Genomic DNA, 16583 nt, shown 5'->3' with positions numbered 1-16583 from the left:
CTGAATTGCAACGCAACTCTTCCGAAACCGCCAAGCAGCGGGTGCAGGAACTCCAGGTTGCCCTGGAAAAGGCCAAGGACGATGCGGCCGAAGAGATCTCCCGCCTTCGTGTTGAGATCGAGACTGAACATTCTGACAAGGAGGCCGCGGAACGCCGCATTGCAGAGCTGGAGCAGACCGTGAGCCAACTCGAGTCGGACGGCCAGGCTAGAAGGAGATCCATGAGCCCGGCTCTCAATGGAGGTATGCCCACTACGCCTATCCGCTCAGGTACACCGGTTGGAACCTTCTCCCCGAGAGCTTCGAGAACCAAGGGTGGACTTACGATCACACAACTTTACACCGAATACGACAAGATGCGGTCATTGCTGGCCGCCGAACAAAGATCCAACCAAGAGCTCCGGTCGACGCTGGATGAAATGGTCCAGGATCTCGAGGCCAGTAAGCCCGAGATTGATGAATTGCGAGCCGACCACGCCAGACTGGAGAACGCCGTTATGGAAATGTCCAACATCCTTGAAACGTCTGGAAAGGAGAGGGATGATGCGACAAAGGAGGCACGCAAATGGCAAGGACAGGTGGAGGGACTCGCGCGCGAGGGCGACATTCTACGACAGCAGCTTAGGGACCTGAGCTCGCAAGTGAAGGTCCTCGTGATGGAGAACGCGATTCTCAAGGAAGGAGAGGAGAGTTACGATCGGGAAGAGCTCGAGAAGATTGCTCGACAGGAGATTGATGACTCGTCTGCAGATCTTAACCCAACGGGACGCTTTATCAGTCGCAACCTGACGACTTTCAAGGATCTCCATGAGCTACAGGAACAGAATGTTACTCTCCGCCGCATGCTGAGAGAGTTGGGCGATAAGATGGAAGGTGCGGAGGCTCGCGAGCAGGATGTTATTCGTCAACAAGAGCAAGAAGAGTTGAAGGAACTCAGAATTCGCGTGCAGACTTATCGCGACGAAATTTCCAACCTTGTTGCTCAGACAAAGAGTTATGTGAAAGAGAGAGATACTTTCCGAAGCATGCTGACCCGTCGCCGTCAGACCGTTGGCGATGCTTCTGTCTTCTCTCAGTCTCTTCCACTAGGGGCAGTTCCTCCTGGAGCAGCCGACGAACAGGCTAAGGACATCCCCGACTATGCCGAACTACTACGCAAGGTTCAAGCCCACTTCGACAACTTCCGCGAGGAGTCTGCTACCGATCACGCCGCTCTGAAACAACAGGTCAATGAGCTTTCGCGGAAGAACAGCGAGTTGATGAGCGAAATCAGCCGTTCCAGCAGTCAGCTTGGCGCTGCTACCCAAAGAGCCGAGCTTCTCCAGAGCAACTTCAACATGCTGAAGAGCGAAAATGCCGAGCTGCAGAAACGCTACGCCAGTCTTCTGGAGAACGCCAACAGGCAAGACCTTAGGACCCAACAAGCTGCCGAAGACCTCGTTGAAACTAAGGGACTGGTGGAAAGCCTTCAGCGCGAGAACGCGAACCTCAAGGCAGAAAAGGATCTGTGGAAGAGTATCGAAAAGCGACTGATTGAAGACAACGAAACTCTGAGAAACGAGAGAAGTCGCCTGGATACTCTGAATGCCAACCTTCAAAATATCCTGAACGAGCGTGAACATACAGACTCCGAGAGCCGCCGCAGGCTACAGCAAAGCGTTGAATCCTTGGAGTCAGAACTGCAGTCTACCAAACGCAAACTCAACGATGAGATTGAGGAGTCAAAGAAGGCGACCTTGCGCAGAGAGTATGAGCATGAGCAGAGTCAGAAGCGGATTGATGACTTGGTCACAAGCTTGGGCTCCGTCCGGGAAGAATTGATCGCCACCAAGACAACCAGAGATCACTTGCAGTCGAGAGTGGATGAATTGACCGTCGAGCTTCGCAGTGCCGAAGAGCGACTCCAAGTCGTCCAATCCAGACCGAGTGTTTCTGCTGCCGCTACTGCTGCCCCCGCCACAGCGCCCGAGACCGAGGAAGGTCAGGAGTCTGGCTTGACCCGTGAGCAAGAACTTAGCATCGAGGTCTCCGAACTCAAACGTGACTTGGACCTGGCCAAGAATGAGCTTCAGCATGCTGAAGAGCGAGTTGAGGACTACAAGGCCATCAGCCAGCAGAGCGAGGAACGCCTACAGTCTGTGACTGAGACACATGAAGACTATCGGGAGGAGACAGAGCGTCTGATCGAGGAGAAGGACAAGAAGATCCAGGATCTCGAAAAGCGCATTGAGGAGATTTCTTCCGAGTTGTCTACAACGAACAATGAACTCACCAAGCTGCGTGATGAGCAAGGAGAGGCTGGCCGCCGTTTGGAGGAGCAGAAGGCTGTCTTGGAATCTGAAATTGCCAGGCTAAAAGATGAGAATGAGCGTCATAACTCTGCCTTCCAGTACCACAAGGAAGATCTCCGCGCGCAGACTGAGATTGCGCAGCATGCCCAACAGAACTACGAGAGTGAATTGGTCAAGCACGCTGAGGCAGCCAAGAACTTGCAGATTGTGCGCTCTGAAGCTAATCAGCTTAAGCTGGAAGTGGTCGAGCTACGGACTCAAGCTGAGACTTTCAAGAAGGACCTTTCTCAGAAGGAGGAAAGCTGGAACGAGCTCAAGGAGAGATACGAGGGTGAAATTACCGATCTACAGAAACGTAGGGAAGAGGTTCTCCATCAAAACTCTCTGCTACACTCGCAGCTTGAGAATATCACGAACCAAATCTCAGCCTTGCAACGTGACCGCGCGAACATGACCGAATCCGATGACGATAATGCTGAAAATTCACCACCCAACCTTGAAGGCCTTCAGGAAGTGATCAAATTCCTGCGCAGGGAGAAAGAGATTGTTGACGTGCAGTATCATCTATCGACACAAGAGAGCAAGCGTCTCCGTCAGCAACTTGAGTACACGCAGTCTCAGCTCGATGAGGCACGTCTCAAGCTAGAGCAACAGCGTCGCGCTGCTGCTGATAGCGACCACACCGCTCTAAGCCACAACAAACTTATGGATACCTTGAACGAGTTGAATCTGTTCCGCGAGAGCAGTGTCACGTTGCGCAATCAGGTCAAGCAGGCAGAATCGTCACTTGCGGAGAAATCTGCACGCATTGAGGAATTGGTGCAACAGATTGAGCCTTTGGAAACGAAGGTTAGGGAATTGGAGAATGTGGTGGAGACGAAGGACGGAGAATTGAAGCTGCTGCAAGCTGACCGTGATCGCTGGCAGCAACGTACTCAGAACATTCTGCAGAAGTATGACCGCGTTGACCCTGCTGAAATGGAAGGACTCAAGGAGAAGCTTGCAACCCTGGAAAAGGAGCGTGATGAGGCGATTCAAGCTCGTGACACTCTGCAAACTGAGGCCGCTGCCTTCCCTGAGCAGCTCAAACATGCTGAGGATAGGGTCCAAGAGTTGCGCAGCAAGCTTACGGAGCAATTTAAGGCTCGGTCTAAGGAACTTACCGGTCGTATCAACGCTAAGCAGGCGGAACTGAATACGGTTGCACAGGAGAAGGAGGTGATCCAGGAGGAACTGGCCAAGACAAAACAAGAATTAGAGGAACTCAAGACGAAGATGGCGGAGAAGCCGGCTGCCCCTGCACCAGTAATCGAAGCGACGACTGAAGTCAACTCGACCCCCGCCTCGCAATTCCCTGCTCCTACCACGCAAGTGGCTGTTGCCACCGACGACGAACGGGTGAAGGCTTTGGAAGAGAAGGTACAACGTCTCGAGGCAGCCCTTGCCGAAAAAGATGCTGTATTGGCTGCCAAGGATATCGAGCACGAGAGGAAGGTCAAGGAACGCATCGACAAGATGAAGGAGGTGTTGAACAGCAAGTTGGCAGAGACTCGGGCGGCACATCGCCAGGAGGTGGAGCGACTCAAGGCCAGTCTACAGGCAAGTCCACAAGCTCCTACGACCCCTGGTCAGACCCAAGCAGAAGCAGCTCCTGCAACCCCCGCAGCATCCGCTACTCCTGCGATGGAAGGTGGACTTCCGGACTTGACGGATGCCCAAGCAAGGGACCTGGTTGCGAAGAATGAAACCATCAAGATGATCATTCGGAACAACATTCGTGCGCAGGTTAGCAAACAAATGGAAGCTGAAAAGCGAGGCACCCAGCAGAATTCGGAAGCTGCGGCTGCCTTGCAGCAGAAGTTTGACGAAGAGAAGGAGGCCTTGAAGAAGGCCCACGAGGAAAGTGTGGAGGAGAAGATAAAGGCTGCTGTGGAGCTGTCGGACAAGAAGTCCCTTGCCAAGCTCAGTATGCTTGATTCTCGGTGCAGGAATTCGCAGGCCAAGCTCGACGTGGTGCAGAAGGCGGCCACGGAGACCCCTCAAAGACCTGTTGTCGAGGTTTGGGAGATAGCTAAGGTGACCAGAGCACCCCCGGCCGCTCAAGCGCAAGCCAAACCCGCACAGGCTGCAGCATCTCCAGCACCAGCACCGTCGCCTGCCACAGTAGCAGCACAACCGGCACGCGCAGCCCCTTCACCAACCCCAGCGCTGGCAGAGACGCCTGCAGCAAAACCTGCGCCTGCGTCTGCATCGGCACCTGCACCTGCCACCCAGCAGGGCACCCAGGCACCCGCTGCAGAAGCAACAGCTGCCCAGCCATCAGCTCAGGCTCCGACACAATCAGAAGCACTCCCGCAGACGGAAGCACCGCAGACACAAGCAGTCAACGAAACGGCCCCTGAGCAGGGTGCGGCCGGGGCAGCGCCCAATCCGTTCGGACAAAGTCAGAACAAACAGCCAGCGTCGCTTCCCAACAAACCTCCAGCTGGTGCTGCCTCAGGTGGCGTCTTAAGAGCTCTCCAGTCGGGACTTCCAGTTGCGCGCGGTGGTCGAACCGGCGGGCGTGGCGGCGGTCAGCAGAATCCTTTTGGTCAACAAGGCCAACAGGGCCAGGGTCAGGCCCAGCAGCAAGGTCAGGGTCAAGGCCAGCCTAGCCAGCGCGGCTCGGGTCTGCCTCGCGGCCGTGGAGGGCGTGGAGGCCAAGGCCGGGGTGGCAATCAGAACGTGCAGACAGCCAATCTCGGCCAGTCGCAGCAGGGCCCGGCCAGTCCTGGCGGTGGTCGTGGCGGCGCGCTCAGTGCGAGCGCGCGTCAGTTTGTTCCTCAAGGCAACAAGCGCGCTCGGGATGATGGCGGCGGAGACGGCGGAGATGGAGCAGCTGGCAAGAGAATGCGTGGTGGCGGTGGTGGTCAAACTCGGGGCTCCTAGATGATTGTGATTGTCGATTGTGATTGTTACATTTTGACTTTTCGTTCCTTTTTTTTATACATGCATGTATTTTATGTCCCAATTCTTCGGCTTATAGGGAGCCCGAAGTGAACCTACGAATGTTGTAATCCTTAGCGGGATGAGAATCATACTTTTCTTTTGTCTATCCGACTGGATACATTGGAGGTGTTGAAATACCCAGAGCCCATACTGGATGCTTAGGTGTCATTAAGAGTCAACAAGTATTGAATCGAGTAGGCAAAATCCCACAATCTATCCGGGTATAACCAACTGTAAAAGAAAACGACCGTGCATCTCGCTGAAAATCCACACCGTCCATGAATCAATCCCACGCCCCCCGCCCTCATCCCCTTCTAGCTATGACCTTTGGGGATTGAAGTATCATCTCATCCCCTCCTCCGATTCTGAGCGACCAACAACCTCCCCACCGCCTCCCTCTCCAAATCCAGCACCATCAACCGCGCATCCTCCAACGTCCTGGCCTCCAACGGCGCATTCCCGGGTTTCTCGCCCCCACCATCAACTTTATTCAACTGATCCCGCTGCTGCTGATGCAACGCCCCCCAAACCACCCCGCGCGTCTCCCTCCTCCTCCTCCGCTGCCCACCCCCACCCCCACAGCCCCAAACAACCACCCACTCGCCCACCCCCGTCCCCGCCGCAACCTCACAGCCCGCACACACCCTCGCATGCGCCCCCACATCCACCCGCCGATTAATCACGGCCAGCGCATCTATCACCACGCCGGAATGGATATGCGCCCCGGGGGCGATGGACACCGCGGGGCCGATGGTCACGCGCGAGGAGATGCGGATGGGGAGGGCTGCTGCTGCTGCTGCTGCTGCTGCTGCCGTGCCTTCGCTTGTGGTTGTGGTTATGGCTGTGGTGGAGGGGGCAGGTCTTGAGGCGCCGGGGAAGGGGCCAGGCGTGCCGATGACGGTCTTCTCGCTGATGATGCAGTTGTTGCTGATGAGGATGGGGCCCTCGTGCGAGTAGAGACGGGCGCGCGGGTGGATGATGGTGTGGGCGCCGATGGAGATCGGGTGCGTGCCTTGGAAGATTGTGGTGTCGGAGATTTGGGCGCTGGGGTGGATGGCTAGTGGGGGGCGGGTTGGGGTAGGTGATGCTGGGTTGGAGGGGCGGTGGTTGTGGTGGGATTGTTGTTGTTGCTGCTGGTGTGGTGGTTGTGGTTGGTTCTGGTGGTGAGGTTGAGATTGAGGGGGGGGTGGTTTGAGGTGGGTTGGTAGTTGTGGGCGGGTGTCCATTTTTGTTGTGTCTGGTTGCTTTGTGGAAAAGTGTCAATGGTTGCCAATGGCTGAGAGGTGGTGTAGGTTTGTTTGGTGGTTGTTGAGTGAGAGGAGGAATTGTAGGTATGCGTTTGTTGTTGTTGTTGTGAAGCTAAGCTGCGACTGGTAAAAAGATAAGATTGCGGAGATTCGGAGTGGGTTCCGATATGCGGGCCGGCTTGCTGGCTTGCTGGCCTGCCCGCACTTGAGGGGTCTACGTAGTAGATGGCCGATTCTAGTTGTGCAGCACACGAGTTTCCAGAAGTACAACTTGTCTATAAAACCATTTGATGTGATCATATCCAATCCCAAACCGGGTATCTATCTAAAAACATGCATCCCATTTAACCCCCCCCCCAACTAACACCTCATCTCAACTCACCTCATTTCTACTCATCCTCCCCCTCCCCCTCCCCCTCGCCCTCCCCAACCACCTCCTTCTTAATCCCATTCCTCCTCCGCCACGCCCACACCCCCCGATCCACCTCCGCCTTCGTCACCCCATCGCGCACCAGACAAAACGTAACGCCCAACTCCGTCTCCACATTCCGGTTCCGCGCCTCATCGTCGAAAAACAGCATCTCCTCGTACGCGACCCCGCTCGCCTGCTGGATCTTAGCGAAGTGCTGCGTCTTGGTGGCCGGGAAGATCTGGAGGTGGTCGAAGTAGTCGAGGGCGCGCACGGTCTTGGTGCGGTGCGCGGCGGGGTTGTCGCTGAAGGTGGGGATGATGTGCAGCGCCTTCAGCATGTCGCGCGCCAGGTCCGGGGCGTGGGTGCGCGAGGCCACGGCCAGCGGGATGTTCTTGGTCTTGCAGCTGTGGATGATGGAGGGGACGGCCGGATAGAAGGTGAAGGATTCGTTCCATCTAATCAGAGGTGTTAGTTTCGGGGGTTGCCCTTGGTTGGGGATGCGCTTGGGGAGAGGGGGAAGGGGGAAGGGGGCAAGGCGAGAGCTTACTTGTCTGTGCAGCGCGAGTTGTTGTCGCGGGGTTTAATCGGGGCGCTGACGTGCGTGTCGACCCAGAAGGGCCACAGGGTGTAGTCCAGGTCGAAGGCGATCAGTTTGGGGAGAGGGAGGCCGTCGCTGAAGGTTTCGGGGGCGACCGAGGAGGTGTCTTCCACTGGTTGCGTGTTGGTTCGTCGCGTGCGCATCTTGTTTGGATCTGGACTTTAACAAGTGGAATGGATTTGCGTAAGAGTTGGAGGATGGGAATTTGGCCGGGTTGAGGGTTTGAACAGGTCTAATAAATGCTGCCGAGATCTATAAATGTGGCAAATTAAGTCTTAGTTTTCTTCGTTTATTCACAAGTAACAGTAAACCCCAGCGAAATGACGTTGGAGAAGCTGGTGGAAATCGGAGAAAGATCACGTGGGGCGATAAGACTGATAAGCGGGCAGAACGAAGGGCACTCTTTTGGTATCAGCAATCAAGGGCTGTTTCCTGTTTTTTTATATTTGTACTTAAAAGTAAAGGTTAAGGTAAGCCTATTGAAATGAACTTTGGACATCGAAATCAGCCGTGGAAAAACACATCCCAGGTCGGAGTCCCTCCAGTCAGCACCAAATCACCACCCAGCATGTCCGGCCAGCAAACACTTTCCCGAGTAAATCTAGCACACTAGATACAATTCATTCAACCACACGCGTTCCTCGAACTTTCCCTGAAGGTAATCGTCCCCGAAATCTCAAATCCGCGAATTCTTTCCATCAACCCTGCTTGTTGTCTTATCGACACAGCTTCCATATAGGGAACTAGATCGTTGCGGATGCAAACCACTTCACTCGCCCCTGTGATGTTTAGGGCTCTTTCCAATTCACAAGGGACTGTAGGTGAAGCAGTCCACGGATTCTAGGAATTTCCAGAGTTGCTGGTGAAGCTCCGTGCCCTTGATCTGCACGCCATAAGCAACGACGTCCCAGTCACTTGCGTAGTGCATGATGCGAGTTTGTTGCTCGAGGTCCAGGATCCCATCGGCCCCGACTGCTTCAGCGATGATCCGACGCCAAACACTGAAAGGGAGATCATGGCGCCATTCCTGCTTGCCAAGGTCGCGGATGGTGCGTCTTCGAGTGGCAGTCGCCGCGGGCTGAGAGGGCGGAGGTCCCCTTCTGGTTTGGTTGGAGTCAGAAAGGTCGCCAGACGGGATACGGAGTGCTGGAGAAGGTCCCGGGGCTGCCGACGGCAGATTGGGAAACTGGGAGTCGAAACTAACAGCACTCGGATGGAAGGGACCTGAACTTGCAGAGCGGGAGTGTTGGCCGGTTGCGTTCACTGCGGAGGTCTCCGAGATACTCAGATGGTTGCGTCGGACTGGGAGAAAACTGGTCAGCGGCGCCGAAGTCACCGGCTGAGCGATGCGTATGTGAAACGGCGCAGCGTTCTCGACGTGGTAGTAGGTGGGCTCGCCAGAGGAGCTATCATCGCTGTCCGGGTCCATGGGAAACGAAACTACCGGGCCTTCGGTGGGTCGAGGGACCGGCATCCGCTCTAGGATGTCATTGTCTTCGCATTCTATGGGACGGTCTCGGTCTTCTAGAAGCAGAGCTCGCGCAACAAGCATCATTCTCAAGGCGGTGCTCCAGATTGTGCTGCTGTGCACACCGTCAGCCCTGATAACTTCGAGGCGTACGCGTTTGCACACTCGAGTGAATTCGGTTCGCAGTTTGCTTTGGAGCTTCTGGTGGGTAGCACTATCGAGGTCTTGGCTCGTCTCGCTGGAGGTGTCGCTGGTCTCCGCGAAGTTCTTGTTATCACCCTGATCTGCTGCCTCGAGTTCGGTTTCAACTTTGGATTCTCGAAGCTGCTGAAGAGCCTCGGCTACCTCAATCATTCTGAGCACATGAGGGGTCAGCTTATCGTTCGGTCGCCAAATAATGCTTTTGCACGATGCCGCACTCTCAGGCAGCACCACCGCCTTGCCAACTACCGGAAGAAAGCTCAACAGCGACTCGGGGGTACGCTGAATGTCGAGCATGGGAATCAGCTGAATGGTACTATGACTCGTCATCGAGACGTCTGTGAGGATCAAATATGGGATCGAACGAAGGCCACGCGTGCAGGCATATTTCTTCAATTCGGCGTACGTATGAGCTAAAGACAAAAGAAAAAGCATATCAGCTTATCGTCCTGCCCTTACATGGTGGAAGGGGAACCCTAACTTACCGTTCTTCTGCTCCGGCTTGGGCAGAGACGGGGACTTCTTCTTTCGCGCAGTGCTTTCGTTCTCCTTACCGGCTATGACCTTCAATCGAGCCATACCCTCAGCCATGGATTCCGGAGTCGATGAGTGTTCCTCATCCTCAGAGTCCCACTCAAGCACTTCGTGCGCATCGCCCTCAAGGAAATCCAGGTCCGATTTCATGTAAATGCGCGCCAGGTGTTCGATCCCCGCACGCCCGAGCGCATTACCACCCAGGTCCAGCTTGCGCAGCACAAAGCACTTCTGGAACGAGTTCAGAAAATTCGCCCACTTCCGGACGGCGTCGGGGGTCGTGATCTGGATGTCGTTGTTGGACAGATCTAGCTCGCGCAGATCACCCGCGCTCCGCTTGACCACCTCCGCCAGCATCGGCAGCGAGTCCACGGTCAGCCGGTTGCCGGACAGATGCAGCTCTGTAACTTTCGCCAGCCCCATGGGGTGCTCCCGGTCCCGGAACTCGAGGCAGTCCACGAGATCCCCGATGAACTGGGCCAGGCCCTCGTCGGTCAGCACCTTGCCGGTCACGTCGATCTCGACGAAGGGGTCTCGTGCGGCGGATTTGGAACCTGCACCGGGTGGGAAACGTTTTTTCTGTGTTCCCAGATTAGAAAATTAGGTTCAGGGAGTGTCGTTCTGCAGAGACGTTGGGTGATTCTGTTGCCATGGGGGTGGGTTCAGTCAAACTTACCAGGTCTTTGGATACGGCTTGGCCGGCCTTGAGACCGCTGATGCGTCTCTGTTATGTCTATCATCAGCCAGCCTGTTTGCTCATGGCAGTGTATATCATTCATGATTGTACAGAAGGGGGTTCTCTCACCGCGAGATAATTGAGCTTCCCCATCTTGGGGGCTCGGATCTCACAGCTAGATCTGGCAGGGTGGGCCGCAGTCAGCACATGTCTCACTCTCAAGATGGATTGGTATCAACTGGAAGACGCGAAGCCACAGAAAGGATGTCGGGCAAGGTGAAAGGGGAACAAGCTGGTTCAGTGTCATGCTTTCCATCATCGATGGCATTGCAGGACACGGTCGCGCTCGCGTTCAGGGCTTGATGCCTGTTCAAAAGCAGGCAGGCCATGGGAGGTGAAAAGAGAACTTCATCAAAGACACAAGGAGAGGGCATCTCTAAAGACCTGAACAGTTATACAGTTGAGTGTGTTTCTTGTGGAGTTCTTCCTGAAGTGTTGTGCAACTGATCGTGTGGATGGAGGTGGGGGATGAGAACGGTAGATGGTGGGAGAATCAGAGATCGATGGAGATATGATATCCACACCAACACAGCCATCAAACATGGATATGCAGCTGAACGGAAACCCGAATATCAACCAGCTTGGTGGATCACATACCTTTCTTGATGACAGAAGCTCTGTGTTCAAAACGCCAGTCCACAAGTGTTGATGTGGATAGAGAGAACAGAGACAGAAGAGATAAAGATGGTGTTGATGGAACGAGAAGGTAGAGAACGACAAGAATCCTCACATCACAACCCATCTTTATTTGGGATCATTTCGGCATCTAGATGTTCCTTTTCCTCCTGCTTCTCTTTCTCATAACATTCACTGCGAGAGTCTCAAAGAGATACACCGATGACGCCACAGGAACCCCGTGATCCATCGAATGGATTGAAACATTCGAAAATGAAACAGTATGCTGCTTTGGGAAGTGAGAAGATATTGAAACACCTTCAGCTTCTTTACGATATTAAAGCTGGACTCTGTTGTTCCCCTCAACGATGAATACCCATCCTCTGCTATATTGAAGCTGATTATTATCGGGCACAACAAACAAGCAGAGCTACACAGTATCATGCAGCAAACCACAGAGTCCCTCTCATCCTCTCATCCTCTCATCCTTTTAAAACAGGTTGATGATATCTTTGAACTCCGCCAGCAGTGCAGGGTCAATGTCCTCCCAGCCTTTGGGCACAACAACCTGTTTGGTAGATGCAACTCCATGAAGCTCTTCCGGTAGACTATTCTCCTTGTTGCATTCCTCTTCCACGAGCTGTCCATTTGACTTGATCCTTTTCATGTTGTTGTTATTTGTTGAAGACAACTTTCGTTTCTTTCCAGAAGTTGCAATGAAAGGAGGCTCTTCCACACTGCAAAATATTGTTAGCCAGTGGTCATCTCCCCGATGTCTGCTACCCTACCTTTGTCTAGATTGGCCATAGGATGAATTCTCAACATGATCTTCAGACGAGGTATTCTGGACCTTAGTCTTCTCCGTGGAAGAAGGAATCTCTAGAGGTGATTGAACAGCAAGCCACACATCATCTGACCAATTGTCCTCCAGGTCTAATGTGTCCTCGTTCATCTCGACTTTCTTGCAAGGCCCATCTTTGTCGTTCTTCGTATTTGTCTGATCCCCAAGCAACAGAGCGGCAGGTGAGGGGAAATCGCTGAAGGTATCATCACTGGGCTCTCTTGAAAGTTTGCTTTCGTGAAACCCAGGAGACACATCATCGTTGGGTCCTCCGGTGGACCAAGACTCCGCTGGTTCATTCTCTGAAGCATGATCTGGACCTTTCTGCGACTTATGACTCATAGAAGCAGAAGACTCTTCAGTCAAGCTCAAACCACACAGCTCGGCGCCAGCCGTGTTGCCATCTTTCCTGGTCATTGATGCTGGCAGGGTTGTTTGGTTGAGCCCCTTCGACTTTTCGGCCCCAAGGCATGGCTGTTTCTTACTCGCCTTCGGGGGCTTGTCAAGTCCATCTCGACAACAGAAGTGCTTGCACCTACTCTGATCAGTATCTTATCTTGAAGAAATACCATAGCTCCTTACACAGTCTTATCCCTGCAGCGGTGGTTGCATGCCCACCTGCCGTTCTCCATTGGTGTTGGTTCCTCAACCTCGCGGGTCTTGGCCTTGCTGTCAAAGCCCTTGCTCTCGCTCGAGCCATTGTTCTGTGTTTTTCTTTCTGAAGGCGCTGGCAAGTTGCCCAATAACCAACTGTCATCCTCTATTTTAAGAACAGGTTAGTGGTCTTTCATGGATCATGTAGGACCCCGAACCTACCCTCCTGCAGGAATCTGTCGAACAATGACTCGTCGCTATCCAGAGTGATAACACTTTGTGAAGTGGGTCGCTTGCTCTTGGAATCATCATTGCTATCACAGCTTGAGATATTGATAGGAGGCTTCGCCGCAGCAGCCTCAAGCCTTGTGTTCGGACGAGAAAAGAAGAGTGTCGGTGGAAGCTCGGGCTTCAGAACCGCGGATCTCAATGTCCCAGCTAGCCAGCGTCAGCGACAAACAAGGAGTCTAAGGGACATGCATGCCCTCACCAATATCGTCACACGAAACACTGCATGACACGAACTGGTCCTTGTCCGTTAATTCCGCACTGAGCAAAATCTCCTGGCCGTTTGACACCCTGCTCGCACTATGGCACATTAGCTTGAATGACTGTCATGACGAGAGCAACTCCAGCTTACCTGATGCGTCGAAACTCCAGGAGACGACCGTCTGACACCTCAGCCAAGAAGCAAACATACACGGGATGTTTCAGATAAAAGGAAGGGCACTCGTCGTTCATGAATGCGATCTCTGCCTTGAGGCGAATTCTCACTGGCGCTGCCGGATTGATTTCCTACTTGGCTCTTAGTGACTGCTGGGGGGAAGTATGCGTTGCTGTTTCAGCGTACCTTGCCGGTCATTTTGATGGCTACTCGGAGCCTAGGGAAAGTCGCAACCCGCTCCAGCAGCTTCGCGCCAAAGGGAGGATTCTTGCTCAAGATCATATCAATGCGGTGCGGCTCGCACTGCCCCAGCGCCTCAATACTTGTAATATTAGCTGCGGCCAGCTTTCTGACCGTCACGATCCCAACCTGCTCAAGCTGCTTCATTTGTAGCGGAGAGTTATCCCAGACCTTGGCTCCAAAACTCCGCGCCAGCTCCAGAGCATTTCGCAAGGTCACCACGTCCTCAAGGGAGATCTGGCAGTCTATGATGCACCGAATCAGTCTATTTATGTGGCTGAAGACGAAACTCTTGTCCTGTTGAAAGACAAATCTGAATTTCTGGAACTGTTCGCCGTCCGGGAAGTCCACCGCACCCAGTTCGGATTGGACCAGAAGCGAGATTTTGTGGGCTGAAAGCGCTATGTCGACCTTTATGGGGAATCGTATCCCATTGGAGCGGTTTATCTCCTTGTAGAGAGACTTCTCTCCAGCTTTGAGACGAATGTCCAGGAATTCTTCCGCTTGAGCCACGACGGATAGCTTTGGATGTTTAGTCTCAGCGTCAACATGCATACCCGATCCCCTTCACTTACTATCTGTAACACAGTAGACTGGGGCTTCAACGCGAGCAGATTTTTCATTGTTTCGAACCGCACGTAATAGCGAGCCATCACCTCTCCGAAAGTGGTCGATTGGAGGCCATCAACTGTGACCAACCCATACTCTTGAAGGAGTGTAATGTCCTTCTCACAGATCTGCCGAAGCATCTCATCTTCTCCATCTCCATCTGCACTTTCTTTCAGCTGGTAGTGTGCGGGATTTCTTCTAAGTCTCACGAACAGAAATGTTCCACCCAGCCATCTGATGGCGGAGTTAATGTCAGTCACGTTGCCTAGCCCGATCTCTGCGTTGAGGTGATCAATCAGATTCAGATGCAGACAGCTCTCAAGGCTCTCAGATCCTGAGACAAGCTTCTCATAGTGAGATTCTCGTTCCTTTCTAGTCATGATCACCGCTGTGGCATTGTTGTCAAACTGTGGTCGTCCCGCACGGCCGAGCATTTGCATGATTTCCAGATCGGAATATTCCTGACAGCCACTCCCTTGCCAGCCCACGGTGCCTTTGATGACCACGAGATGGCACGGAAGATTGACGCCGACTGCGAGAGTGGACGTGCAGCATATAATGCTGATATGCCCTTGGAGGAACCCTGTTTCAACTGTGCGCCGGTCAACGGAATCAAGGCCAGCATGGTGAAAGGCGACACCGGCAGTCAATATACCTGCTCAAATACTCAGCATTATAGATTGTGATTTCCTCTCTTCTGGGTCAAAACCTACCCTCCAAGTCTGCATTATGGGCTCCCAGACGTTTGCTTGCTCCTTTCCACAGTCTGGCAGGAAGATTGGACATCGACCACAGTCGAGCAAGCTCTTTCGCCGTCGAGACGGCAGAGAGTCTGGTGCAGCAGAAAACAATTATGGGTTTCTTACATGAATGTGCCTTGATCAAATCAGGAAGTCTGCATTCATGACGTTAATTCAGACTCAAGAAAAGCGACATCAGTCAATCCAGGAATTCGGGCTTGGCTTACTTGGTGTTGCACATCTTGTCAAAGGCGAAGTCATTGCCCTGTGATCGATAACCATAGACGAACTTCTGCAGCTTGACGGGACGGAAGCTCTCATCGAAGTGTTCTCTATGCGCGGGCAGGTGCTGATTTGTCGCGTCGCGACCAAGCCAAGTGGCAATGTCCTCAGAATTCGGCACTGTCGCACTCAGGGCAACAAACCGTACATTCGAACCATTAGTTTTCATACGGGATACGACGGCCTCGAGTGTTGCTCCTCGAGCTTCTTTGAGGATATGAACCTCGTCGATGAGGAACAGCTTGACCAGCTGCATCAATCGTGCATGATCTTTCCATTTCCGGGTTACGCTGTCCCACTTTTCGGGTGTGGTGATAATGATCTGGCTATTCTGCACGCTCTTCAGCTGCGTGTGGTCGGTGTCGCCGGTCAGCTCGGCACACTGCAGCCCCAAGGTAAGGAACTTCCCATTCCAGTCTCGGAATCTCTCCGAGCAGAGGGACTTTGTAGGCGCTTGATAGACCACCTTGAACCTTTCGTCCCTGGATGTATTCATCAATCGGCATATCGCCAGCTCCATGATCACGGTTTTCCCGCTCCCTGTTGGGGCTGAGAGGACGATGTTGTGGTCACTTCTGTAAACGGATTGGAAATTCTTGGATTGGATTGCGTTGAAGACCGGGAAAGGGAATATGGCGCGATATTTATCGGGAAGCTCATGCACCGATACAAGGACAATGCCCCGAACAGACGCAAGGAAACGAGGTGAATTTGTGGCTTGGCCTAGCTGTGAATGCCCCGACTGCCCAGAAGCAACAAGGGAAGGCGATGGTCGTTCAGCATTAGGGCTAGCATTATACAGGGATTCAATATCCGTTCGGGTGTCACTGGGGTACTCCAGGATCCGGTCCACGGTGCCCCTTTGGGCTTGCAGTCTGAGCAAGGGACTCGACGGAGATATTATCCCTACACCCGAGGAGCTGGATCCTGCATCTCGAGGTGACACCTGAAGCACGTCTGCCATATCATCAGATTGTTATTTCTGCATATCCCCGTATCTGTACACTGACCATGAGGATATCGAGCTGCTCGGGGATGAACAACCGCCTCAAAGCGATTCAGAGCTGAGTACTGATCACCGTGGGCATTCGGCTGAAGAAGACCTTGTGTCTGCGCATTTGACTGCGCCAGCAGCTCAAGATCTAATTGAATAACCATTGACGTTAGGCCCAGGAAGAATATGATTGGAAGTACGTTCATGGCCCACCAAATGCATCAAGCTCTTGAACAGTATCAAATGGGGGCGTATGAAGATTCTCAGAAACATAACTTTCAGGAGTCTGTTGAGCCTGCCTGCTGAAATATGGTGAGACGCGAGCGCCCTCCTCTAATGTATGATTAGCATGGTGAGTGAACCGACTCGGTGTTCGCAGCAGTAACTCTGCTCTGCGCTCGGGCAAGGTCCGCTGCTTGGGTGAGGGCTTAAAATGATACCGATCACGCCGCATGTTGCCTAGATATACGATATCTCTCACCATCAGTTGCTGCGAATGTATGAGATACCAATGAGGACAGAAGAGGCT

At 53.4% G+C, this 16583-nt stretch overlaps 4 protein-coding genes across 4 annotated transcripts; all 4 read right to left on the bottom strand.

Moving 5' to 3' along the window:
* Window positions 1-5653: 5653 nt before the first annotated feature.
* BO82DRAFT_244542 (transferase hexapeptide domain protein) lies at window positions 5654-6379 on the bottom strand (the record flags this gene model as incomplete). Its single annotated transcript, XM_025630815.1, has 2 exons — window positions 5654-5773; window positions 5813-6379. Coding segments are annotated over 2 exons (687 nt in total), but the record flags the coding sequence as incomplete, so codon positions are not given.
* Window positions 6380-6915: 536 nt separating this feature from the next.
* On the bottom strand, window positions 6916-7815 carry BO82DRAFT_390331 (Mg-dependent acid phosphatase; the record flags this gene model as incomplete). Its single annotated transcript, XM_025638510.1, has 2 exons — window positions 7486-7815; window positions 6916-7393 (listed from the first exon to the last, which is right to left on the bottom strand). Exons 1-2 carry the CDS (start codon window positions 7677-7679, stop codon window positions 6916-6918), a joined length of 672 nt encoding a protein of 223 aa, XP_025494438.1. The 5' UTR covers window positions 7680-7815.
* Window positions 7816-8341: 526 nt separating this feature from the next.
* BO82DRAFT_372658 (uncharacterized protein) lies at window positions 8342-10568 on the bottom strand (the record flags this gene model as incomplete). Its single annotated transcript, XM_025637328.1, has 5 exons — window positions 8342-8765; window positions 8898-9618; window positions 9691-10318; window positions 10416-10463; window positions 10545-10568. The coding sequence occupies 5 exons, from the start codon at window positions 10566-10568 to the stop codon at window positions 8342-8344; spliced, it is 1845 nt and encodes a 614-aa protein (XP_025494437.1).
* Window positions 10569-11704: 1136 nt separating this feature from the next.
* Window positions 11705-16024, bottom strand: BO82DRAFT_410326 (putative DEAD/DEAH box DNA helicase (Mer3); the record flags this gene model as incomplete). Its single annotated transcript, XM_025639761.1, has 10 exons — window positions 11705-12221; window positions 12309-12466; window positions 12514-12691; window positions 12748-12963; window positions 13016-13113; window positions 13166-13320; window positions 13376-13951; window positions 14005-14693; window positions 14752-14933; window positions 15006-16024. 10 exons carry the CDS (start codon window positions 16022-16024, stop codon window positions 11875-11877), a joined length of 3618 nt encoding a protein of 1205 aa, XP_025494436.1. The 3' UTR covers window positions 11705-11874.
* Window positions 16025-16583: the final 559 nt, after the last annotated feature.

The sequence above is a fragment of the Aspergillus uvarum genome, assembly GCF_003184745.1.
Source record: "Aspergillus uvarum CBS 121591 unplaced genomic scaffold BO82scaffold_12, whole genome shotgun sequence".
Taxonomy (NCBI): Eukaryota; Fungi; Ascomycota; class Eurotiomycetes; order Eurotiales; family Aspergillaceae; genus Aspergillus; species Aspergillus uvarum.
The sequence above is the reverse complement of the archived record's forward strand: the minus strand, read 5'-3'. Positions and strand labels throughout refer to the sequence as shown.